The sequence below is a fragment of the Kwoniella newhampshirensis genome, chromosome 5 (genome assembly GCF_039105145.1).
Source record: "Kwoniella newhampshirensis strain CBS 13917 chromosome 5, whole genome shotgun sequence".
In the NCBI taxonomy this organism is placed as follows: Eukaryota; Fungi; Basidiomycota; class Tremellomycetes; order Tremellales; family Cryptococcaceae; genus Kwoniella; species Kwoniella newhampshirensis.
In genome coordinates, this window is record NC_089959.1 from 390,963 (window position 1) to 415,476 (window position 24,514).

General features: G+C 51.6%; 11 protein-coding genes across 11 annotated transcripts; 5 read left to right on the forward strand and 6 right to left on the reverse strand.

Moving 5' to 3' along the window:
* Positions 1 to 440: 440 nt before the first annotated feature.
* On the reverse strand, positions 441 to 1,788 carry IAR55_002728 (uncharacterized protein; the record flags this gene model as incomplete). Its single annotated transcript, XM_066945841.1, has 5 exons — positions 441 to 858; positions 979 to 1,148; positions 1,252 to 1,259; positions 1,331 to 1,401; positions 1,577 to 1,788. The coding sequence occupies 5 exons, from the start codon at positions 1,786 to 1,788 to the stop codon at positions 441 to 443; spliced, it is 879 nt and encodes a 292-aa protein (XP_066803342.1).
* Positions 1,789 to 2,428: 640 nt separating this feature from the next.
* Positions 2,429 to 3,826, forward strand: IAR55_002729 (uncharacterized protein; the record flags this gene model as incomplete). Its single annotated transcript, XM_066945842.1, has 5 exons — positions 2,429 to 2,567; positions 2,624 to 2,712; positions 2,803 to 2,883; positions 2,966 to 3,731; positions 3,798 to 3,826. 5 exons carry the CDS (start codon positions 2,429 to 2,431, stop codon positions 3,824 to 3,826), a joined length of 1,104 nt encoding a protein of 367 aa, XP_066803343.1.
* A 720-nt stretch (positions 3,827 to 4,546) lies between these two features.
* On the forward strand, positions 4,547 to 6,929 carry IAR55_002730 (uncharacterized protein; the record flags this gene model as incomplete). The annotated part of the gene is made up of 5 exons (XM_066945843.1): positions 4,547 to 4,605; positions 4,701 to 4,983; positions 5,073 to 5,963; positions 6,021 to 6,426; positions 6,490 to 6,929. 5 exons carry the CDS (start codon positions 4,547 to 4,549, stop codon positions 6,927 to 6,929), a joined length of 2,079 nt encoding a protein of 692 aa, XP_066803344.1.
* A 481-nt stretch (positions 6,930 to 7,410) lies between these two features.
* IAR55_002731 (uncharacterized protein) lies at positions 7,411 to 9,674 on the reverse strand (the record flags this gene model as incomplete). Its single annotated transcript, XM_066945844.1, has 9 exons — positions 7,411 to 7,737; positions 7,840 to 7,922; positions 8,057 to 8,234; positions 8,331 to 8,872; positions 9,030 to 9,119; positions 9,194 to 9,213; positions 9,276 to 9,336; positions 9,450 to 9,498; positions 9,576 to 9,674. The coding sequence occupies 9 exons, from the start codon at positions 9,672 to 9,674 to the stop codon at positions 7,411 to 7,413; spliced, it is 1,449 nt and encodes a 482-aa protein (XP_066803345.1).
* Positions 9,675 to 10,107: 433 nt separating this feature from the next.
* On the forward strand, positions 10,108 to 10,955 carry IAR55_002732 (uncharacterized protein; the record flags this gene model as incomplete). Its single annotated transcript, XM_066945845.1, has 3 exons — positions 10,108 to 10,192; positions 10,299 to 10,517; positions 10,819 to 10,955. The coding sequence occupies 3 exons, from the start codon at positions 10,108 to 10,110 to the stop codon at positions 10,953 to 10,955; spliced, it is 441 nt and encodes a 146-aa protein (XP_066803346.1).
* Positions 10,956 to 11,187: 232 nt separating this feature from the next.
* On the reverse strand, positions 11,188 to 11,771 carry IAR55_002733 (uncharacterized protein; the record flags this gene model as incomplete). Its single annotated transcript, XM_066945846.1, has 3 exons — positions 11,188 to 11,301; positions 11,388 to 11,530; positions 11,699 to 11,771. The coding sequence occupies 3 exons, from the start codon at positions 11,769 to 11,771 to the stop codon at positions 11,188 to 11,190; spliced, it is 330 nt and encodes a 109-aa protein (XP_066803347.1).
* Positions 11,772 to 13,023: 1,252 nt separating this feature from the next.
* On the reverse strand, positions 13,024 to 16,773 carry IAR55_002734 (uncharacterized protein; the record flags this gene model as incomplete). Its single annotated transcript, XM_066945847.1, has 14 exons — positions 13,024 to 13,071; positions 13,132 to 13,533; positions 13,591 to 13,709; positions 13,765 to 13,852; positions 13,919 to 14,132; positions 14,193 to 14,630; positions 14,700 to 14,962; positions 15,018 to 15,212; positions 15,261 to 15,540; positions 15,596 to 15,972; positions 16,032 to 16,170; positions 16,233 to 16,431; positions 16,500 to 16,694; positions 16,752 to 16,773. 14 exons carry the CDS (start codon positions 16,771 to 16,773, stop codon positions 13,024 to 13,026), a joined length of 2,979 nt encoding a protein of 992 aa, XP_066803348.1.
* A 375-nt stretch (positions 16,774 to 17,148) lies between these two features.
* IAR55_002735 (uncharacterized protein) lies at positions 17,149 to 18,242 on the forward strand (the record flags this gene model as incomplete). The annotated part of the gene is made up of 3 exons (XM_066945848.1): positions 17,149 to 17,388; positions 17,461 to 17,962; positions 18,040 to 18,242. 3 exons carry the CDS (start codon positions 17,149 to 17,151, stop codon positions 18,240 to 18,242), a joined length of 945 nt encoding a protein of 314 aa, XP_066803349.1.
* Positions 18,243 to 18,539: 297 nt separating this feature from the next.
* On the forward strand, positions 18,540 to 20,923 carry IAR55_002736 (uncharacterized protein; the record flags this gene model as incomplete). The annotated part of the gene is made up of 9 exons (XM_066945849.1): positions 18,540 to 18,933; positions 18,999 to 19,023; positions 19,073 to 19,176; positions 19,249 to 19,375; positions 19,447 to 20,065; positions 20,148 to 20,522; positions 20,610 to 20,690; positions 20,754 to 20,777; positions 20,846 to 20,923. The coding sequence occupies 9 exons, from the start codon at positions 18,540 to 18,542 to the stop codon at positions 20,921 to 20,923; spliced, it is 1,827 nt and encodes a 608-aa protein (XP_066803350.1).
* A 238-nt stretch (positions 20,924 to 21,161) lies between these two features.
* Positions 21,162 to 22,281, reverse strand: IAR55_002737 (uncharacterized protein; the record flags this gene model as incomplete). The annotated part of the gene is made up of 3 exons (XM_066945850.1): positions 21,162 to 21,521; positions 21,695 to 22,135; positions 22,264 to 22,281. The coding sequence occupies 3 exons, from the start codon at positions 22,279 to 22,281 to the stop codon at positions 21,162 to 21,164; spliced, it is 819 nt and encodes a 272-aa protein (XP_066803351.1).
* A 592-nt stretch (positions 22,282 to 22,873) lies between these two features.
* IAR55_002738 (uncharacterized protein) lies at positions 22,874 to 24,494 on the reverse strand (the record flags this gene model as incomplete). The annotated part of the gene is made up of 5 exons (XM_066945851.1): positions 22,874 to 23,635; positions 23,706 to 23,948; positions 24,013 to 24,261; positions 24,323 to 24,389; positions 24,472 to 24,494. 5 exons carry the CDS (start codon positions 24,492 to 24,494, stop codon positions 22,874 to 22,876), a joined length of 1,344 nt encoding a protein of 447 aa, XP_066803352.1.
* Positions 24,495 to 24,514: the final 20 nt, after the last annotated feature.

The window sequence follows — 24,514 nt, forward strand, 5'->3', positions numbered from 1 at the left end:
TATCTATCTGAACAGATCCATACCAAGTCTCCCTGCTGGGTCTGTCTGATGGGGGCGCAGCATGAGGCTGAAGAAGGCCGCAAGGAGACATGTCATATCATATCGTGAAATAGCTCGTGGGGTCAACGCGACAGAACCAGCGCCAAAAACCAGAACCAGAGCCAGAAACATAAGTTATATCAAAGTGAATCTGAGATTGACATCCTGATCGACACGTCACCCATGCCAAGTTTCTTCTACTGCCTTCAATACTCGGTCCTGTCAATCGCTCCTACTGCGGGGTCTCCCATCCTTCTCTTGCGATCCGCAGTCTTAAGCCGTGCCGCCTGGCCGCTCGTAGTGTGTCATATTGACCAAGACCACTGACAGTGCGTCTCGATCCAGGAAACCCAATCCCTCTCCACGAGCACCTATGTGACTGTCACTTCGGCTCCGGCCATCTACTCATCAATGACAATAGCGTCTCCGACACTTGCCCCCGCGCCCGCGCCCCCACCCGCTCCTGGACCAGCACCGACTCTCGCCCTTTTCCCTCTTCTTGGTCCTCCTCCTGGAGCCGTCGTCGCTCCAATCGTATTGCCATTCCCATTTACCGTCGAAGCTCTTGAGCCTTCTCCTAGAACTTCGACGTCCTCGACATCGCTATCGTCTTCGATATCAATCACTGCTCGGGAGGCAGTCCGACGAGTGCCAGCTATTTGGGGTGAAGGACCGGCGGCTGCAGCAGCAACAGCGGCTGATGATGATGTGCTGGTGGAAGACGCTGAGGGACGTTGGATCGCTCGTGGTCTAGAGGTGGAGGCGGAAGGGACGGCTCTGGTCGTTGTTGGTGCAGAAGCGGATTTCGGTGTAGCAAATCTGATGACATCTCGTTAGCAAAACTGCTTCCATTCGGATTTTGACGAGCTGAGAAGCAGGAGCAAACGAGATGGGAAAGACGATATGTCCAACGCTGGGGAGCCAGAATCAGACACCTACTTCTTCACCCACTCCCTAGCCGTCGCATCATGCTTTTTCCTATTATGTCTGTATTCTTGCGCTATGGCAGGAACCAGGGGGTCGGCGGGATTGGGGTCGGTGAGCAGAGAAGACAGCGAGAGGATGACTTTGTAGAGCGATAATGCTGGTGACCAAGCGTGCTTGAGGAGCTGTAATCAGAGACAAAGGGGGGAAAAGTCAGCAGGCCAGTTCGTATTTGTGAATCGTGGTGATATCCTTCGATCATGGGACACAAGCGGAATCACAACTTACGTCAAGACCTGTGAGTAATTTGAGTAATGTGAGTCGGTAATTACTATAGATGCATGACTGTGCGAAGTCTTCCACTCACAGATAGCACCTGTGTTGGCGACATTACAATGATACACCTTGGTCACGAATCGCAATTGTGGAGGCGAGAAGCTGACAAAGTATTAGCTGTGTTTCTCAGATGATCATTTCGCTGCTCTCCATGACCCAACCATATCCCAGCTTTCCAAAAGGAGCCACCACCTTTGTGAAAGGCTCTCTTGCCTTCGCAGCAGATCCCCTCTTGCTTCCTTACCAAAAGCGATTTTAAGACAGAAAGTCAACTCACGGATAATCCTCCGGCACCTTGATATCAATCTCGAACACCCCGCCCTCATACGCCGATCCAGCTGGACCCGGTAACGTAGCTTTCCACTGAAAGATATTCGATTCGTTAGGCGCCAGCGTGATGGCGCCCAGATCTTCCCGGGACAGATCCGCTATCTCCTTCTTGATCCGTTTGGCGGCTGTACCAGGTGCTGAAGCTTGTTTCGGTGGCATCGCGAAGGATGTGCGGGTCAGGGTAGGGAAGACAGAAGAGCTGTTCGATACCTGAGGTTGGGAAGATAGCAGTAATGGGAAAGTGGAAGAAGAGGACAAGAAGGACAAGTGCGATTACTGAAGGGGTTGTCGAAGGGGGTGGCTAGCAAGTGGCGGTAACTGTTGGAAGTGAGGTCGAGCGTGTCGATATCAAGGATGGAAGGACTGTCGATCGCGCTGTATGAGTGAGCTCGAGTGAGCCAGTCCCGTGCGACGATGTGCCTCGCTGCCGACGATGAGTAAGCTGAGGAGGAACAAGGAGAAGAGAGGGGAGATCTTGTGTTGAGATATGGGAGATATGGGACAGAAGGACAAAGTGTTCAGCTCACAGAATGACTTGTCTTTACCACCGACGCGTTGTGTCAAAATGGTAGATCACGTGACTCCGTTCTCACCTCACCGGCGGCGGGTTAAGCGGTTCTCCCGTTCGCCATTTGTCCTTTTGTATCCATTGTCTGCCTCTTTGCTCCCTTTCGGTCTTCAATCCTAGCCACTCACATGTGCTTCTTGTGCTTCTCCCTCTTCTCTCGTCTGTCCTTCTGCTCAGCTCTCATCTACATTCAGTGAAGTTCGAGTTTCCGTATTCCTTCACAAATCCACCATGGCGTCCGGAGCTGCCTCGGAGACACTCACCGAGTTACCAAAGGGTACTTTCCCACTGGTCTTCTCGGCTGGACTGAACCAGCAGCTGGGAGTCGGGAAACGGAGGAGAGAAGAGGACCAGCTACTGGCCTTCCGGTGTGAGTCCTATCTTTGCCTTCCGATATCTGTGGACTTGTGCTCATTGTCCATGTAGACAATTTCAAACCCGCCTCGGTGACCAGAGATACGCCCGGTGTGTATCAAAGTCACTCGTCGGGTGGTAGAGTGACATTCGACACCAGTGTGAGTTTGTCTCCCAACTGTGTCACAGCTGATTACACTCTCCCAAGTCTTCACGACTTGATCCCCGCTGATCATGCATATCTGTTTCAGAACGGACGGCAAGTCTTCGAAGTGAGGGAAGAAGCTAGTAGACCTCGAGAATGCGTCTTGATCTACGACGAAGCCACGCAAGTATGTAATCCGGATCGTCGTATAGTCCTTTCAACCGTCTTTTTCCTTTTCTCGGCAAACAGCTGAACTGACGCTCCTCCAGTCCTTTACTCTGCATCCACTGCCGTCCACCCTTCACTTGACTCTCGACCGCAACGCATCCGCTTCTTTGAATGCTCGACATTCGCCCTCTCAAGCTTCATCAGCGTCTTCATCTTCTATACCCCTCGCTCGACGACAAATAGCAAAAGAGGAGCTGGACGAAGAACAGAGCTCTTTCTCGTCAGGAGGCACTCGACAGGAAGTTTCCAGTATGGTGGGCGCAGCGGACGATACGCCTCGACCTGCATCCAATAAGAAGGCCAAAACGTCTTTATCAAATACGAACAAGCCATCTGTCCGTTCTTCTGCTAGTGCTGGTACCAGTGGCGCTGGTTCAAGAGCGACGAATGGCGGTAAAGGTCTACCAAGAAAGAGACCACTCGAAAGTGCCCCGATTCCAGTCCTTACCAATCCACCACGAGCAACCAAGACAAAAGGTAAAGCCACTTCGGCAACAGCGACTTCCAAGACGACAAATGCTCGAGGGAAGAAAGCCGCACCAGCAGTGGTCGTAGCACCGATCACGCCTACCAAGTTCAAATCGGCAGAGTTCATAGAGGATTCAGATGAGGAAACCGCAGGTGCAGGTGAAGATGAAAATGAGGAGGAGGACGATGAAGAAGAGGACGAGTTTGCCAATCTGTTAGGGAAGAGTCTGGCAGAAGCAGATGACGAGGACGAAGATGAGGAAGAGGAAAGTGATGATGAGGATGAGGATGATGAGTTGGGCGGAGCGAGATTAGTGGTCCGAGATCAAGGAGTGCCCAGTGGGTTGTCACCGTCTCACAACCGGGTCTCAGCTAACGATCTTCAAATTGGAAAAAAAAAATCAGTTCTGGACGACGGATCAGAGTGGATCTGATTGAGCTGTATGCATGGTGAGAGGCCAGATGATGCGGTGGGAGGATCGTTCTGTCGACAGATCCAATCTGTAACCAGGTTGAAACGTTGTATCGTGAGTACGCTGTACGGCTATCACGGAAATGCATTGCATGTACTAGTGTCCCGATCATCGTCTCATCAAATGACAATTGATATATGATAATAATAATGCCAAAGTGGGTGTCAGATGCATGCAAGCTAATTAAGCATGTCCCGATGATGCCACCCCGGCGTTTGATTTCACGGTTGGGATGAGCGAGAGAGGGTTTTTCATATGCGGGGCTCGGCGGGAGAGGAGCAGTGAAGCGCATTTTCGATTGATCGGGTGGCGGCCGACGTTTCTATCTAGTAGTGTTGGTAGCAGTAGCAGTAGCAGCAGCAGCAGTAGCCGCTGGACGGGTGCACCCTGACTGTGACTGTGACTGTGACTGTGACTGTGACTGTGACTGCTACTCTCCTATCCAATCGTCTCATCTATTACCTGCTTCCAAAGCGCAACAATAGCTGCTTTCCTGACACCCCGTTTCCCCACCCTTCTCTCGCGCATCGAATAAACGCATATAACCTGGTAGTCATCATTACCCATCGACCGGACCGAGATCGAAAAGCGCATCGCCATTTCGACTTTCCATACCCATCCACATCCTCCTCACTCTCTCTCTCACACACAACTCTATACTCGTTATAACACACGAACACGATGACATCCAGAACATTATCGCAGTCCGGCGGTATGTCAGGATGGTATACACAATCATAGTGAGTCCCGCTTCCACACTTACCACTCTCGTACTTCTATATATTGACCAATCCATTCATTCATCCATCTATCCCCTTCTGGTCGGTCTCTTCAGCGCTCGACCATTCCCCACCGGTAGACTTCGAGCGCCCTCTCTCTTACCTGGTTCTCGCAATCCGCTCCCCGTGACCGTCCAACAAACACTCGTCGTCGATCTCACCCATAATGCTGCGAACAACGGCGAGAACAAGGAGGACGGGTCGAACGTGAGAAGACGTGAGACGATCTTCGGGCCGGATGTGGGCGAGGATGATGAGCCTGGTTGGACGGATGAGAAGAAGGAAGAAGTCAGTGTGGACGTCGTCAAAGGATGGGTGGACAAGGCCAAGAACGAAGAGGCGAGTGTTGGGATGCTTTCCTCCTTCCTTCTTTTTTTCTTTCCATCGAGCCTGTAGCTGATGATATCCTTCATGTTTCCGCTCGACAGGGTCTTCACCCCACTACCACCCTTCAAGCACTTGTTAACCTCAAACGACCTACTCTTCTCCTGCAACAACTCGAGGTCGAAGCATCCACTCGACCGTCCATCGAGTCCGAATCCGCCATTGGCGAATCTGAGATCAGTCCCGCTTCACCCTCTCGCCCCAATTCATACATCCCTTCTCTTCCTCTTCACGTCCTCAAGTTCAACTACGACGCCACGACCCCGCAAGTCCGCATCTCGCTCGAGATCTATCCCACTCCCCAGCCACCCATCGAGGGCAAGGAGTCGATCGTCGATGACCATGAGCCCAAGATCGTGTATCAGGGTTTGCATCCTGGTGGTTTCAACCAAGTCTTCAACTTGCCACCCAGTGCAGCGCTTGACCTGAGTGGCGCGATCACTCAAACATCGGACGACACGGCTGACGTCCAGAACGGGGAGAAAAAATTGGAAGCCGGCGCAGGATCGCAAGACCCAGCTTCACAAACTCTAGCGCAAGATGTACCGGAAGTACCGTCAGCTGCTCAAGAGGGACAGACAGGCGGTCGTAGGAGGTTTGGCCTCTTCAGGCGAAACAGAGAGGAAGACCTCGAAGCTGGTGCTGCAGGCGCGCAGATCGAAATGACCAACACTGGTATCAACGGCGTCAACGGTACTGAGGGAGGATCGGAGAAGGAGAAACAGCAGAAGAAGGAGATTGAGCAAGGTCTGAGGTTGCTGATCCGTATCGACGGAGTGGGACCAGAGGGCCAAGCTCTGAAGCGAAGAAATGCCCAGTTGACCCACATCTTGATCAACGGTACATGGGTACCCGAGACAGGCAGTGCGGCCAGCGGTAACCAGGCCGGGGGAAAGCGAGTCTGGGTCATCAAAGTTGCCAGAAGGGAGGCGGTTGTGAGTGACCATGTTTCTTGTCTCCATATCTTCATCCAACGCTGACTTTCCATGTAGATCGGAGCACACACTTTCTTACTCAAGGAAATCTACGGTCTTTCTGCCACTTCCGCTTCCACAGCTCCCACAGCTTACCCACCCACTTCTGACGATCCGTACGCCTCCACACCGAACGAGTGTATCGTTTGTTTGACATCACCTCGAGATGTCGTCCTTCTCCCCTGTCGACATCTTGTCGTGTGTAGGGATTGCGCTGTGGGTATGGTCGAATTCGGCGCTGGAGGAAAGGTTGCCAGGAGAGAAGACGGCGAGACTGGTGCGACTGGTACCGGAGCAGGAGGTGGAGAAGGCGGAGCTGAGGCTGGATCAGCTGCACCGGCTGTTGCTGGTGGGACTACCACGACCGGAAGAGAGAGGAGGAAGAAGAAGGTGAAGGGGTGGTACTGTCCAGTCTGTCGACAGCGTGAGTGCAGGTATCGCAACCTTTTCCAGTGTACACCTTGCTGAACACATAGACATCGAGCAGCATACACATCTCTACTCCGACTTGCACTTCCCGAGTCTGACAAGCCACCAGCGAGCGGTGGCACTCGACCTCCTTCTCGAGCTGCCTCGATCCGAACTTTCAGATCGGGTAGAGCACCGAGTATCGCCCCTACTCTCCCCGATGGTGCAGAGAGGATGCTCGAATCCCTCCGACCAGCAGGTGTTCGAGACGCCGACAACGATGTCTCCGATGACGAAGTGGGTGAGCACGACCACACACATGAACATCACCAGGTGGAAAGGCCTCAATTCGTCCTTGGAGAAGAAGTGGAACCCCATGTGGGCCACGCTCATACTACCGAGCAGGAGGCGAGCGATGAGAAAGACGAGGTTGAATATAGGGAAAATGCGAGTGTCGGCGTGACCAGTACCGAGGTGAAGGAAGATGTCAAACCGAAGGGATGGAAGGAAGTTTCGTAGAACTGATATCGGAGAAGTGGTCCGGACTGCTTTCTGAGAGAGTATGTGAGATCGATTTTCAAGTTTTGTTAGAATCTCTGTCTGAGTTGTACCAGTGGGTCTTGGTTGGTTTGTCTATTCTTTCGTATCAGTATATTAGGTCAGTTGAGTTTGGCACACTGCGTTGTTCGGTCTTCCATAGTGTGATTTCCAGTCTTGGTCCGTTTGAATGCAACGCCTCGTTTTTATCGCCAGTACTAGAAGCTCGGTTTTGCATACAAGGTGAGGTATGGGAAAGTAAGATATCTCAACAATCTTTCGCGCTGTGTTACTCATCTAATTTTCAGTACCCGTGCTCATATGGTCTACCACTCAATCCTCCATAATCTAGATGAATGCTTTCCCTTCCCTGATACCTGATCAACGAAACGAAACGTGTATGTTCCAGAAATGAGACCGTGCAAACCCAAACCGCCAAAACACCACGAAAAAAGCACCGAGTTCATCTCGTATCCATCTCATATTCACCCGGTCGATGCGGACTCGTCGGTAAAGGAGGTGGTAATCTCCTCGTCGCAGTCATAGGATGAGCAGGAGGGGGAGGAGGTACATATCCCCCATCTGGTAGCTGTGGATGTCGAGGCAGAGTGCATGGAGGTGGAGGTGGTGGTGGTGGGGAATACGATTTGGAAATTCCGTAATTCCCACTACTGATCGAAGTTGATGGATCAGGTTGACCGATCTTGGATGCCCATTGTTGAGCTTGACGCTCGTTACGCAATTGACGAGGGAGAAGATAGTAACCGCCAAGATAGAGGATCGCCACGATCTGGGTTGAATGACGTGGGAAAGAAGGGTTCAGATCGTCAATTCTCCATTTTCTGATGTGTACATGGGATCTCTGTAGGCTGGTTGTCATGCCGCGACTCACCGCAACGATTAAACCCCATCCTACTTTCCAGCCGACGTTGGGTCTCCCCGTCCCGCTGTACAAGCCCCATTCCTCATCGATGCCTGTCGAGGTACGAATCATCAGCTATGGTGCACTTCCCAACGCCATGCACGTCAGAAACCAGGCGTATATCCCTCCCATCTCCCATTTGCATGATCTCCAGCAACTCCAGCAACAGCCATTCACCCCCACTCACCTTTCCAGACGGTGCCGAACCCGATACCGACAATCACGACACCCAGTGTGATATGCAAGAAATTGGTGGGCCCTCTTCCGGAAGCCGTTTGGAGTCTGTGAGGCCGTTGGTAGAAGTGGACGAAGAGACCTAGTAGGGTCTGAGCCACTGTGAGTATAAACAGTGTCAAGCCGAGTTTCTGGCAGTGACGGTGATGTGAGCGTCAGCAGACCACCTTGAAGCGATGACAGTAACGTTAAGTTGTATTGGCAAGAGAGCTGTCATGGTAACTCACACGATGACTAGAATTGAAGCCTCCATCGAAATTCGCGACTGCTATCCCGAACGCAGCCGTTACCAAAGCAAATCCAATTAATCCGTTCACGGCCGCATGAGCTGGAAACCACCATCTTCCCGTCGATAATCCTCTGGCCACCCGGGGGATCAAGATCCCACTTGGAAGTACAGCCATCGCCGCCACTGCTCCCACCGCGACATGCGCCACGAGCGTCTTCTTACTTGTAGAACCAGACGTGCCAGCTTCACCACTTCCAGTATTGTCACTGCTGCCGCTGCCGCCATGGGGAGTCGGGGTGGTGATATTGCTTGCCAAAGGAGAGAGAAGACTCAGACGGGTATTACCACTAGCTAGATGTTGGACGATATTGGCATTGACGGCTGAGGATCGTGGATTGGTCGTACTGTATGCCCAGATTATGTTGGTAGAGTTCGCAGTGTTCGACATGGAAGGGATGGTGAATGTGATCGAGGTGGTGGTGGAGTCAGAGAAGGAAGAGGAGGTCACGAGAGAAGCTCTACGTGGTGGGTTGGAGACGACTATGGGGGGGGGGGAGGGGGGGACGATGCATATGTCAGCAGATCAATTACGGATTGTTCAAGGGGGATGGATCAAGGTGTATATGCCGATGAGCCATAGGAGCTGCAGAGCGCAGTGATGCTCCATGTAGAAGGGTCTGATCGACATCCCACCCACCAGTAGGCATCACGTTGCTATTCGCAGCCCGCTGCGAGAGCGTGATGGAACCGTCCGAATTCGGCCAGGTGATAACCATTGGTGTGTGGGCTATGAGTGACCGAACACAGTCAGTACACTGTGCGGCTTTTCCAAAGAGTGCTTGGCGAAACAGTCGTCCTCACCCATAGTCGAGCCGAATCCACTACACAACACTGTCAGCTATATGCCCCTTTCCCCCACAACGAAAGCCAAAGACCAGCTCACATCGCAATCCACCCAAAGTTGTTACGAGGTATATTTCTACCTCGTGGCGGATCGAGAGTCCCTACAGCACGACCCCAGGCATCCACATCAGCATCTTTATGGTCCGTCCGTCCGTCCGTTCTCAGAGCTCAATCGAGAGCGCCGAGGTGGCTTGACCCGACGTGCCAGACGTACATGTATCGACATTTGCTGAACTGTCGTGTTTGCCAGTCACACACATGTACTAAGAACAACCAAGTCAGAAAGAAACTCATCATTGCCTGCCCCGCCGTCGCCGTGAAGAGTGAACGAGCGACCCACCTGATTACACCATTGTGAACCTGTGACGACTGCCTCTACTCCACCTGAGAGGTGAAATACCGCCAGGACAAGTGTCAACAAGCTTGATTCTGTGCGCATCTTGTTTCCGGCTCTCTCAGCTTCAGCTCTGTAGTTCTGAGAAGCATAGAGATGTCCAGACGGTCTAGCTCATGTACCGATTATCGTTGTCGTTGCTGTCACCCTCGTTGTCGTCGTTGTCATATAGATAGCATTGGATTGGATGGGACACTTTCACCATGCTCCGCAGCGATAACAACACGTTCCTGCTGACTTTTTTGATCCCGTTCGTGTCAATCTCATTCTCCGAGATTACGTACTCCTACTCGGCTACAACGAACCTCCTCGACTTTTTCTATCACTACTCGTACTGACTGCTCTACTGAGTCTTTATTCAATCCAGCACATCATCTACCTGAAACAGCTGGTCACATATACTCGTTCATCCTAGACTCAGCACCGAGAAGCCCTGCAATTACATACAGAGGAATCCATTTCAAACACCACCCCCGCCATGTCCGCTTTCCCTGCTTCATTAGCACCCGCCGCTCGATCAGCTTACCGATCTGTGCTTCGTTCAGCCCGGATAACATTCCAAGGTAAGTCGGGTTCTCCCTCTATGCACTTCTGTCTCCAACCTGCTCCTAGGATCTAGTCACAATCTATGGTCACTGACTCTACCCTCACTTGAATATCGTCTCACAGGTGACCCCGCAAGGCATCTCGCATTGATCTCGGCGCTTCGATCCACGTTCCAATCTCCGGCCCTATCACCACCTATCGAATCAACGCCATCATCAACAGATGCGACAGCACAGATCGGACAAGAGGAAATAGCGAAGAGGATAGAAGAATGGAAAGAGGCAGCGGTGTTCTTGAGGAGAAACGTGGTTCAGGGTGAAGAACAGAATGATGGGAGTTGGAGTGAGTGTTTGGTCCTTCTTTGGGTGCTCGTATATGGTGTACAGTTGGTGGTGGTCTCTTTCGCCAAAAGAAGGTTATCTGGTCATGGCAGGGAGCAAGAGAATAAGTCGAAGGGAGACGGCGGATCTTGAGAAGAAGCCAAGCCGCTTATACGTCAACCTGCATCATTCGGAACGCTCGACAAAGGAACAAGGAACAGCCATCCTGAGGAATGATCATGCGAATGTCAAGAGGCCCACCGTGCCTCACAGAGTTTGGCACCGCAGTAGATTGAACACTGACCATCCTCGACCGCCTGCAGAGCTTCGAGTCACAAAAGACACAGAATTAGGTGATAACGCATCTGTCAAAGAACCGCCAAAGTTACCCATGACCCCTTTTCCCAATCGGAATAGACGACGATGTGGTGACGGAGCGGCGGCCAAGCAGACCTCATGATCTCACACGACAGGGGTCCTCGGCTACCGTCGTCCCGATCCTTGACGTGGACTTTTGGAGAGTACAGTAGAGTATAGGATATGGTAATATACATCCCATCCTTATCCAGCATAATGCCATACCACTGCAAATGAAGACGTGCCGTGCTCAACTTTCCTTCTTGACGCCGACATCCCTCATACCCAGTGATGTCTTAGCACATCTCGATGCACTGACGAAGAAGAGTCTTGAATCAGCTATGACTCAATGTCACGGCCATCGCAGGAGGGGAGTGAAGCGTTTGATCAATTGTCAGACCACTCACACCTTCGCAGCAGAGGACGTCCTCGAGAGCACAGCAGAAGCACTACACCACCAAAGTCAGCCGAACGGATCAACCGCATGTTGGATGAGTTACGATGAAGGACTGTATGACTGGTCGAGACGACTCACAATGCCCGCGAGACAAGCACAGCACGGTCCTGCTTCACCACCTCGAAGTCGGAGAGGGTTCCAAGACCAAGATGTTTGAGGGGCGTTGTTGGTGTTGGGGCTGACTTCAATTTCGTCGGGGTAGGTAGTGGCTTTCATGGAGTCTGGGAAAGGATCGAAAGATCCTTCATCAGTCAACGTTGAACAATTCTGTCATGTATAGAGTGTGCAGAGCAGAATAGTGGGCTGAATGGGATCATCGATTGAGGGTTATAGAGGGACGGGAGGGTTGGATGATTCTCCCCCGACGATGCCGGATACTGCGTACTCACTCATGGCCTTCATAGCGACGGGCTGTTGCGAGACAGACCCAGTCTGAGCGTTGGTGATCTGAGTAGGCTGCATGGTGGTGGTTGCAGGTGGTTGAACGAATGTATGAATAGGCCAGTGTAGTAAGAAGAAGACAAAAAGGAGGTCATGAAGACACCGTAGGTATACAATAGTAATCTATACTTTGGTCTGGTCGTCCCGCGGCAGCATTGCACCAGTCAGCCCACTGCGGACTCTCTGTCCGTCTCTCTCAAACAAAGGATGAAACACGAAAAATAAAAATAAAAAACCGCGCCCTTCGAACGATCAATGCGCACTGCCACTCTCGACGTTGCCTCGTTCTATTTTTGGCATCCGCAGCCACTGAGTTATATTCCATCTTGACTGACTTGTCGGAAACGAATTTGGGCGATGGGGCTCGTGGCGTGTAGTCGACACATGAGAGCAGTAAGTAGTTCTGGGTCTGTCCGGCGTCAAGTGACAATTTGGTGGACGAGGTACAGGACATGTTGAAGATTAAGATGATGAAGATGAAGAGGGGAGAGGAATGAGAGGTGAGCAGCTGCAGATCAGATCAGTGCAGTACAGTGCTCGTGAATGGCATCGAGATCCGCCCGTCTCCAAAGATTCTCTATGGAGTAACGACACGAGTTCACTACGACGCCTGAGTGGTCTCATCGCTCGGTCATACATACACCTTCGCGCATCTACTTTTCATCTGAAAAGGTCAAGATATCGTCGATTCAATGGGGAGCGCACACATTTGGCAATTTGGCATGAGTTATCTGCTCGATAATGAGACCAACCACCTACGCTCAAGTCACCTCATCACACCTTCCTTGATCATGCCAGCTGTAACCGAACCAAAAAGGTTTCCTGACCTTTCCAGGGAGCCAGGTCAGACTCCTTCCGAACAGCAAAAGGCTCAGTACCCTTCCTATTACGAACAGGAGAGGGTGTGAGCGAGAGGCAATCAGAGTGTACACCGTAAGGGAGTCGAACCCTTGCCGCATCGATAGTTCGACTTTCACGATTGCAATGTGAGGTTTGGCAACGACGCATGATACCGTTTCACCAACGGTGTGAACGAAATTCTCGCTTGTTTGACTGTAATACAACCTGCAATACTGCTTCCGGCTCCCGTTGTCGCGGTCGTACAGTAGATATGTTCCCAACACAGTCAACATATCAAAAGGGCCACAAAACCCCTCTAAACTTTGCTCACAACTTGCATCATGCTGTAAGATCAATGCATTTCATCTTCGTATCAGTGATCGTCCTTCCTGCCTGCCGACCTTTCGGTGCCCCTGTAGCCCTCCCGCCACATTTACCCTAACAAGTCCGCATTACCCGATGCACTAATCGCAATGATGGTCTGCAAGAAGAGTTAGCCAGATCACTCAAGAAACCCCTTGTACGATTTCGCAAAGCTCACCTCATCTTCCAGGTACTTGCTCACGGCAATGCTATCGCTCAATCCTTTTCTTCTTCTAGTCTTTAACACCAAATCTCTCGCCAATGCTTGTCCTGTAGCAGGCTCAAGCGGTCTAAGCTGGATCGAACTGTCGGTAGGGTCACCAGGTACCACGCTCCAATGGTCGAAGCTCATCTGACAGAATGCCTGACCTAAGGTCGCTGTTCGAAGATCTGTCTCGAAACCATTCGCGTCGAGGACCGGAATGAATGCTTTGACAGTATACAGAGGTGATCCTGGCTTGGGTATATCTCTCGTGACGTGTCCTCGTCTTCTAGAAAGGACAGTGTAGACGGCAGCGACACAATCGGCTGGTGCTTGGACTTCGACGTAGTACACGGGTTCAAGGAGTCGAGGAGTCGCCTACAATACAACGACGGTCATCTCGTGAACAGATTTTCGAGTGCGGCGGAAACTTACAAGGAGGAATGAGGAATAGCACACTCGTCGAGCTGTGGGAATTATTTGACCACCTCCTCGGTAGATTGGTTCTTGTGCGAGAGACGCATCCAAGATCCTGAACTTCACACCTCGAATGGCTGGTATCGATAAGTCAGCTATCCAAGCAGATCGCGTGACCGAGTTGTCACTTACGCTCATCACACAACGGTCCTTCTCGGGTTCCCCATTGGAATCCCTGCTTCACACTTTCCCTCACACTGCTCAGTAGTTTGGCGTCAACCTATGGCAGGGAGATTACGTCCGTTAGCTTCTTCTAAGTCCATAACAGTGCGTCAATCTAACTCACCTCTGACGGCAGAGTATCGTTGATCAAGACATTCGCACCGTTCTCTTCTGGTCCAAAAGCCCAGATATTTCTCGACGCCAGTACATCCCACTGATATTTGCTCTCGAAGAACTTCCCTCGCTCCTTGTTCGTCATCTTCATTGTCACTCGTCCAGCTTCAATATCGTTCGCAATACCCGTCTCAAGAGGTTCTGAGATCATGGTGAGCTTGTTTCTACAAGACAGAGGGTCATTAGTGACTTTCCTGTGGACTGAACGACACCACCATACTCACTTCTTGTTCGGGGTCTCGGCATAACACTTCAAGGCAGAGGTCTCCACTACCGTCTCGCAGAATTTTGTCACAGGATCGGATACCTTGATCTCGATCTCCGAGAACAATCTTCGCAAGTCGTGCAAGACCGAGTCCATGTACAGCTCTCCAGTGCCCAGAATGATATGCTCTCCGGACTCTTCCACCTTAGTCGTAACGAGAGGGTATGATTTGTTGATTTTTCTGAGACCGTCGAGCATTTTCGGTAATTCTGACGGAGCGATAGGTTCAACAGCGACTTTGAGAACCGATGTGGTCATGTGTTTGATTGGTCGGAATATGTAAAGATCCTCCTCGGTATCTTTGGCAACGATTGTAGCAGTCTTCGATACTGAGGCGTCAACACCCGCAAGCAAGACAAGGTTACCAGCGGGTGCTCGCTCAATGTCAACGGTATATCTGTGATCGTAGAGCATGACATAAGTTAACAACCCTCATTGAGATTGAAGAAGATTTTGTCCAGCGCACCTTGACTCATCAATCATCACTCCCTCGACGTGGGCTGTGATCATGTCTTCCTCATCCTCCAACGAATAGCCCTCTCCTAAGACCTTGACCGCTTGTCCTATTCGTACAGTACCGCTCATCACTCTCCCAAATGCCCTGAACTGCTCAGCATCGGTAGTGTGGAAAAGTTTAGTGATGTGAACAACGGTAGGTCCTTGTGCGTCGCATTTGACCATTGAGTCCGCAAGATCAGAGGTAAGGGGCCCGGTGTAAGTATGTCGGATCTGTTTGAAATGATGGTAAGCATATAATAGTGGCTCGAAGAACCGAAAGACTAACCTTCTCCTCGGCGGCATCGACGGGTGAAGGGATGAACTCGGTGATCATGTCCACCAGTCCAACCGATGGCCCGAAGAATGCCTCCAGAACCACCTTTAATAACGGTCTAACATCCATCTTATAAGCAGCGGGCCTGAGCGTTATCCGTAAGCCCGCTAGGGTCTCCTTCAATGTCGCCGAGTCCTCGCTCAAAACCTGGACCCGTCGATCAGCTTCTCTCTTTGCGATTCGTCAAGTACTGACCTGTGTATACAATTTGTACAACGGCTCAAGGATGAAGTGCACGAACGACCGTTTTGATTCAACGTCTGCAGGTTTTCGTGTGAACTTTCGCTTTTCGGAGTCAAAGAAGATGTTGCCCCATAGTCGAGCAGCGAAATCGTCGACGTCGAAAGAGCCGAATGTATCGGCGTACATGCTAGCGAAAGTACGGAGAGTGAAGCACCATCCCATTTGAGTGGAGGCGAAGGCAACGTTGCCTCTTTCGGGTGACAGACGTAAAGAGTCGTCCGGGTCAATGGCACTAGATGCAGAAGATAAGCAGATTGAAAAGCTATGTTTTCGCCCAGGTCACTCACGCAATGATGGAATTGACCTCTTCGATGGTATGTTTGATTTTGAAGAAAGCCTCGCTTGGCGGTAATCTCAACTCCAAAATCAATCTATCCATCTTGTTGACTACCAAAACCAACTTCAACTTCTCCTGGATCGCGTGTCTGATCACCGCTTCTGTCCCGTGCATGACACCTTCCACCACATCGACGACGATAACGGCACCGTCTACCAGTCGTGCAACCGACGCGACCTCGTCCACAAAGTTGGCATGTCCAGGGGTGTCGATGATGTTGATAAGACTGGATTTGCCTTTCGAGTCCTGGAGGACGAGAGACATAGGTCCAGACTTAATGGAAAGTTCCCGCGATCGAGTGAGAGTATGGGTATCGGTATATCTTGTCTTTTTTTTTAAAGCAGAGTCAGTCATTGCAAATCCCCACCTCACCACGATCGACTTACTGGTCTGTCCACATCCCATGTCAACTGATGTGTCTCAAATACCAACATATCCAGCAATGACGTCTTTCCATGATGTATATGTCCTGCAACCATGACGTTTCGAATCATAGAAGGATAGTTCATTAGGTCGATCATAAAACTGAAACACCGCCCGAAGTCAGCTTCAATATTTGTCTTCGCTCGATAACCTCATTGGCTCACTTTCTGTCGAACCGCGTGACCGGCAAATCCTTCTCCTGCACTGTGAATTGCTTCACCTTTATGGGCGCGACAATCGGTTCAGAAAGTGGTTGAGCGTCCTCTTCCTGGACCATTGCCTCCACATCTGCTCCATAAGTCTCCTCTGCTGTCGCGTAGTATTTCTTGTCCTCATGCAAGACCACCTGGTTTCCCGCCGTGCCTATAGGAGCAAAGCACACCCACGACATCAGTATGATCACTATACCACGGTGTCCTACGATGACTGACCGTCCACACCATGCAATGTCATCTGCATCCCTGCATCCTCGTCTTCCATGGCCTCGTCCTCATCATCAAATCCTTCGAGAGGTGCATAAGCTTGCGCCGGGGCAGAGGGTCCGGAAGCAGAGGGAGCAGATGGGACGACGTCGATGTCGGAATCATCGTCAGATTCGAGATCACCGCCAATGTAGTTACCAAACTCTGTACATTCAGTTGTCAGCGTGACGGACTTTACAAGAAGCTGGAAGAGAGACTGACCGTCGTAATCTTCTGTCGACATCTCGGACGAATGAGAGAAAGCGATATTCTGGGGGAGGGGGAGAAAGTCTCGTGCTTGGCCGTTTGCTTCCCAAGAGCTCTGATAGTTACGAAGCTCGTCTAGGGCCTTTTATGGATGTAGGGAAGATGTGTTGAGTGGGATATGAACAGTTAAAATGCAGACTGTACGAGGAAGATGAGTTGCGATGAGAGAATGAGTGTGGCACAAATAAAGTCTTGGAGGGGATTAATTCACGATGGGAGTTATTTCCATTTTATCCGAGAAAGTCAACCCAACTCCGACATCTAACCACCTCAACAGCGGATACTAGCTCAAAGTGAATATAAAAGCACAGAGGTCACGTCGACATCCTCACAACGGAAGCACAAACACACCATGTCGATACGCACCACTACCACGGTCTCTAGGAGAGCCTTCCAGAACGTGCAATGTCGAATGTTCCGCACTTCCCGAGCGGTCTTTTCATCCGATCTTCCTCCGAATCCCACCAGTGCTGAGGCGCTCGGGTTCACACCTCAGACCAACCGACAAAGACAGCTTCCTGCAGATCTGAAGATCCCCATCACTGTTTCAGGTCAGAAAGATCTCTTCCATGGTGGAGGTGAACGTAGACAGGTCAGTCCAGTATCAATCTTTGGCAGTTATACTATGCTCAGTACTGACCCATTTGTCCATTCCTCTTTATAGCCGAGACAGCAGCATGAGAGACGAAAAGAACCTTCAACTTCGAACGACAAGCGTCAACCTCGAGCTGTCGCCAACCCCGAGACCGATGCAGACTTCTTCGCCGATTCATCTGCCCCTTCTCCGTCTCATGTCCAAAGGAGCACGAATTCCTCCGGTCCTCCTCGATCTCGACGAGCATTGAAGAATGTCTCTTTGGATGTGGTCGGTGCTGAAACCGCTCTTCCACCCGATGTTCAGCGTCGTCAAAGACGTGCCCAATCATCACCACGAGGGAACAAGAGCAATGCCGCCTCCGGTTCTGGTCCTCGACCTGGCTCCAACACTCAGAGACGGTCAAGAGATTCGGGTGTCAACGTGAATGCCAGAGAGAAGAGAGTGATGCTGCCAAGGAGACAGTTGACGTTGGAGACCATGGACCATTCTTCAAATGGTCTGTTCGGCAGGAAGAAGCTGATCGCAGGAGGAAGGATAGCCGGCTCGGTGGGGTCGGGCTTAAGTCATGGTAAGTATCGTCTGCAGAAACTGTCCATGCGCCATACTTGTCCATGGCTGACACGAGTCTTTCGTTTTCGTCTACAGCACGGAAGGTCACCTCTCTTCGTCCAGCAAGCTCCATCATCTCCCTCCCTGCTAGTCCCATTCCCGTTCTCACCTCTTCACCTTCCAAAGCCACCGAGCAGGCCATCCAAGCTGCGTCTTGGGCAGCAGCGCTCAATCCTTCCATTGGCCTCCGAGCGAAATCGCGACTGTCAGAAGTCGTGGCGAGCCAGCTCGGCCGATAGTACGCTTTCAGACCGTAGGAAGTCTAGCATTATGACGATCCATGCATACAGAATGCCACCGTACAGTCAGATTTTGATGCCGTGGTGGCAATCCGTCGCTGGTGACCGACACGGCGATCGCCGCTAGATCGTCGGAATTGAGCGAAGGAGAGGTTATGTTTCGAAAAGAGTCGGCTACTAGATTGATCTGTGATATAAGAGACCCCATCCTGGACATCCCCATTCCTGCGCTGATCCCCTCCTCTCAAGCATCTCAGGACTGCTGCCAGAACCGAACAAGAGGTGATATCGAACAAAATGAGCAAGATGGCATCTCGTCAACCACTCCTACCACACAACCAAGCTACCACCTCTCGATCCTCCAAAACATCCATCGCTCTCCTCATCTCCTTATTCGGTCTCCTCACTCTCCTAGCCCCCTCCCCACTCTCCATCCTCTCATCAGCATTCACTCACCCGTCCCATCATCTTTCTTCCCCACTGGACGCGGTCGCACTCAAGTCGACATGCGGACAAGCAGAGCCCATCTTACCGCCCTCGGACTACCACAATATCTCGTCCGTTTGGGAGTATAAGGAGGATATCATCAAATGGCATCAGGACGCTATCAAGATCCCAACTCAGGTATATGATGAGATGGGAGAGCCCGGAGAAGATAAGAGATGGGACACCTTCCTCGACTTCCACGATTGTGAGTTTGTTGACTCTCGCCGCCATATCCAGGCGATGCGCGGAGGCTGATCTTCTGCTGGGTAGATTTGGAAAAGGCTTACCCTCTCGTGTGAGTGACGCGGGTACGGGATATCTAGCAGTGGCTAACCGGGCCTCAGACACAAAAATCTCAAGCGGACCAAGGTGGACACCACTGCCCTCATCTACGAATGGTTCGGAACCGACGAATCATTGCAACCTCTCTTCCTCACCGCGCATCAAGGTGAGCAGGTCCACCAAGTTTTCACAGCAATTGATCTGATTGATTAGCTAACCCTATATACCCTCGTAATAGATGTGGTTCCCGTCCTTCCTGAGACCGTATACCAGTGGAAGCAGCCTCCTTTCGGAGGTGTCTATGATGGCAAATATATCTGGGGACGAGGCAGTAATGATGACAAGTCAGGTTTGACTGCGATCATGTACGTTGTTTGGATGCCTTTGACATGGATACCTGAGGGCGCTGACCCTGAGCCTTCAATATCGTACCCAGGGCTTCTATCGAGCTTCTCCTGTCCACTTCCGACTTCAAGCCTCGACGAACTATCATCCTCGGATTCGGTTCTGACGAAGAGGCAGGCGGTCAGCGTGGTGCTCCCGCCATCAGCGCCTGGCTTCTGAAGAAGTACGGACCGGACTCCTTCGCGCTTCTCGTCGACGAAGGCAGCGGTATCCAGTCTATCTGGGGTCAAAATTTTGGTGTCCCAGCCGTTGCCGAGAAGGGTAAACTTAACTTGAACCTCACTGTGTCCACACTGGGTGGACACTCATCCGTACCTCCCAAACACACCAATATCGGATTGACCGCTCGACTGATCACTGCGTTGGAGGACAACCCTAATCCTGTAGGGCTGGAGAAGCAATCGCCTATCTGGGGATTCCTTCAGTGTGCTGCGGGTTATGCCCCGAATGTCCCGGAGGCTGTCAAGGATGACACCGTCAAATCTATCAAGGGAGACAAGAAGGCTTTCAAGGAGTTGCCCAGCAAGCTGGTCGAAGCGGGACTAGGAGGCGGGTTCGCCAGTCCTGGTATGGGCAACGAGATGGAATATCTTTTGAGCACTAGTCAGGCCGTCGACATCATCAATGGTGGTGTCAAGGTGAACGCTTTGGTGAGTGTCCACTCTCATACGCCGTATACACTGTCTCACCCAATTGGGGCATGGACCACATGCTAATGATGAGCGATAACAGCCCGAGGTTGTGACTACCATTGTGAACTATCGAATTGACGTCGCTTCTACCGTCAAAGAGCTTTCCGACCGTATCTTCTCGATCCTGCAACCCAAGGCTGAAGAGCTCGACCTTTCAATCTCTGGTCTTGGGCACTCTTGGTCCCCTCCTTCTGATACGTTCGTCCGAGGATCCGTGTCCTTGACACCGGCTTTCGAAGCAGGTCTCAACCCAGCGCCTATCAGTCCTACCGACCTGGGATCACCGGCATGGAGAGTCTTGGCAGGGACTAGTAGAGGTGTCTGGGCCAGCAGACCGGAAGTTAGTGCGGATGGAGAGATGGTCCAGCTCGAGGATGAAGAAGCGTTAATCATGGCGCCCTTCATGAGTACTGGGGTGAGTGGGTTCCTCCGAGTGTCATGCTTCGTACAGTGCCGCTTTGAATGTCGCAAGATCAGCACTCATCTCTGCCCTTGGTCACAGAACACTGACACCCGACGATACTGGGACTTCACAAGGAACATCTATCGATGGCGATACTTCCCTAACTCGGATGGTCAAGGTGTAAGCGAATCCTTATGCACCTATCGAACGCGCCTTGGGCTTACTCTCTGTCTTCACTTACAGGCTCACACCATCAACGAGAAAGTCGTGAGTGGATACGTGACTTCCTTCTCCTTCTATCAGAAAATGGTGCTGATCGTCTGCTTCAATCTCAGTCCGCCGACGCAATGGTCGAGTTTGTCAGGTTCTACCAAGCTCTGATCCTGAACGTGGATTCGAGCGACGAGCTGTAGGCGTCGTTGCAATCGGTCATGGTGCAGGCAAGGGCTTGCCGTGCCGTTGTCGGGATGCGATGGAAATCCATTTACAAGCGGATTACCATATGCGATTTTGCTGCAGGAGGAATTTGTACAGGGAAACGGGTGATGGAGGGAAAATGATGTATCTCGATGCATACATATATACAAATACAGTACAACATGAACGATGCGCTATCCTGGGTCGTTTGTGCCTCTCGCCCCGTATTCCCGCCTACTCCTCTCCAACTTCACCATCTCCTCCGTCACCTTCGTCGTCCTCGTCGAATCCCTGACCACGGCCTCTATCGCCCACTTGACCCTGCTGTCGGATTCTTTGACCCTCCTGATCCTGTCCCTGTCCCTGTGCGTCCCGACCTTCGACTCCAACTCCATTCGCCGTCTGACCATTATTACCTCCTTGTTCTTCCTCGTACGTCTCGTTAGGTACGGGAGCGTCGAAGCCGTCATTTGGGACGGCCGGTGATGCCTGTTGTTGACGTTCGAGAAGGTGGCGAAGGTGGAGTGAACGGGGGAGTGGGACGTGGGATGGTCGGAGAGCGGGAGAGGGTGGTGAAGGGGGACGTTTTGCGCCCTGCAGAAGGGAGCGAAGAGCGTGGTGTCAGTCAGTGATGCGTTTTCACGAGAAACATCAGCATCAGCATCAGCATCAGCGTCGACATTGAACAGATGCAAGTAGCAATCGAGAGGAGAAGAAGGGGAAGGGCACAGTTGTCTTGACAGAAGAGGAAGTACGACACGACTCACCGCCATACCTGGAGGGATCTCTTTCCTCCTTTCATTCTCTACAACATCTTCCAACCCCCATTCGTCCCATCCTCCTCCTCCACCTCCATCTCTTCCCAATCCAAACCCACCCTCCCGTCTCCCACCCTCCCCCACGACCGTGATCGTGCCCAACAGATTTCCTATCCCCCTTCCTCTCCCAGCTCCGCCTCCGACGCCGATGCCGATGCCGGAGATCGACGCCGAAGAACGGAGTGAGACCGGTCGACCGAATGGATAGCTCGGATGTAACATGCTCGGGAGGGTCTCGTCCGCGTCCAATCTGGGCGGTTCGAGGTGGGGTGGGATGGACAGAGATTCGTCGAAGCCGGGCATGACGGACCATCCTGTTTCAGGAGGGTCGTCGAAGGAGAGCGATAGCGTGTGTGAGACGCTTTGGTGTAGGACATTGTATCGTGCGTCCTGGAGGAAGGCGAAAGGCGGGACAAGTTTGTTGATGATCGAGAGAGATGGTGGTGAAGGAAGGGTAGGCGATTATTGAGTCAGTACTGCATTAGCATGACGACACGATGTGGTGAACGGCAGCTCACAGTGATGCTTGTAGTCATGTTGATCTACGCTCTCTGGTCAATGCCTTTGGAGGCGACGATACAAGCAGCGGGGCAAAATCGGCTGGATATACCGACTGCAGCGATCAAAATCAACATTGACCTTTCCAGCTAGCTACGCGTCGGACTGAACTCGAGAAGGTGGAGGCAAAGGCAGCGTGAAAGCAGTGACTACCTCCGTTCACCGACCTGTCGATCTACAGTATACATTATCCCATATATATGCAAGGTCTTATCGTCGCACTGAGGTATAGGCAGAGGTGACAGCAGTGTAGACCGAGGTCAGCACTGTGCTCGCCACCAGAATCATCCAAAAACATCGATTATAATCAGTGTGTCGTTGCCGATGACCTGGGATGAACTCTCGAAACCCCCTTTAGTTTAGAATAGATCATGCTGCAGATATCTCCAGAAGATCTGTTTGGACGACATGAGTTCGGGCTTTGCGCATGACCCAACTTAGTGTACTGGGCCTGCAGAAGTCGTCTCTGATGCACGTCCAATAAGACATACGTGCCGTGCTCGAGCACGCGCGAGACCTGGTCCATATAACACAATGATATACATACATAGCGAGCGACATACAACGCGTCTAGATATCCTTCAACAATCCCTTACCGGCTCTCCTGGCCAAAGTCTCCGACAATCCCAGACCGCTCTGCTCCTTGAAGAAGCCCGCGCTGGCCTGCTCTTGACCGTACTTGGCTCGCATCTTCTGTTCTCGCTCTGCCTCCCTTCTCTCTTCCTCTGCTCTCTGCGCCAGAGTCTTACTTCTTTCTTCGTAGAGCTGGTTGGCCGAAGCTGACATGGCGGCCAGTCGAGCTGCTCGTTGCTCCTCCAACGTGCTACTGTTACCGTTGCCATTGGCAGCTGGAGCTGGAGGCGGCGGTCGAGATTGATACTGAGAAGTAGATGTGGGTCTATCGGCAAGATCCATAGCAGATGGTCGAGATGGATGAGGCTTGACATCCCGAGAATCGTGGACATTGCCAGTAGGGTACTGTCGTGGAGGTGGGATACGAGGATCGTCTCGCTCTCGATCTCCACGATAACGATCCCGTCCTTCTTCTCTTCTCCGTCTGGGACTGTCATCTCGGTAGCTCCTTCTCGGCGACGCATCATGTCGACGGTAATCTCTCTCCCGCTTCGGCGACACTGATCTCGACCTCGATCCATCACGATGGTAGTCACGCCTTCGCCTTTCATCTTTCGAGTCAAACGAGTCCCGTCTTCGTCTACTAGAGTCTCGTCTGTGTCTTTCGTCCGAATAATCTGATCTTGGTGATCTCGAATCTCGGTGTGATCGAGAATGTGACTGTCGGTACTTGGAATCGTGCTTGGCCTTCCGTTTTTCCTTACCAGCGAATTGAAAGTCAGCTTGCAGCCATTGGTCGATTGAAAGACATGAGAAGCGTTAAGCTCACCTCTTTCTCGGCCTTCTTTCTAGCCCTCTTCTCCTCCTTGTCCTCCTTCGTATCTCCGCCTTCTTTTGCCTTCTTAGCGGCCTTCAACTGCTTCCTGATATCCGGTCTGTTCATCAACGCGGCCAAAGCAGCCTGTTCCTGCTTCTTGATAGCTAAGAGAGGATCTTCTCGGATCTTCGCAGCGGTGTCTCGAGCGCTGTTGGCATTTTGCAAAGCGATGAATTCGCGACTGGCAGCTCCAACCTGTTGACAGACCGCGATCAGCTAATCGTCTACCAGAGGATTCTTGGTTTCGAGGAAAGCTTACATCTTTGTCGCCTCGAGAAAGTACTTCATCTACTCGCTTTTTACCCAGGAGATATTCTTCCATCTCCCTCTCTCCTATTTTCTGACCGCCCAGAGCACCTCCCTCGGAACCAGGAGCCGCATACATCCAATCCAACTTTTCAACCCTCTTCTTCCCTGTTGTGGCCTCTTGCAGTCGCTGGAGCTCTAACAACTGTCTCTCTTCTTCTCGTTCTTTGCGGAGTTGAGAGAGAGCCTTCTTCTCCTCATTCTAGAAACAGTCGACGTCAGAGATATATGAGCAGATAGGATAGATAAAGAGAGTGACTTACGGCTGCCTTCTCAGCTTTCCAGACCCGTTCTTGATTGACCAAGAGCACTGGGTGCCAAGACTTCTTCCTGTTATGTCATACGAGATCAGTACTGCGCATTCTGGGCGGGTTGGAATGGTAGAAAGGTCCACTCAAAACAGAAGACTCACATATTAAGATCACCGCCACCCATTTTGACTGATGTCTCGTGTT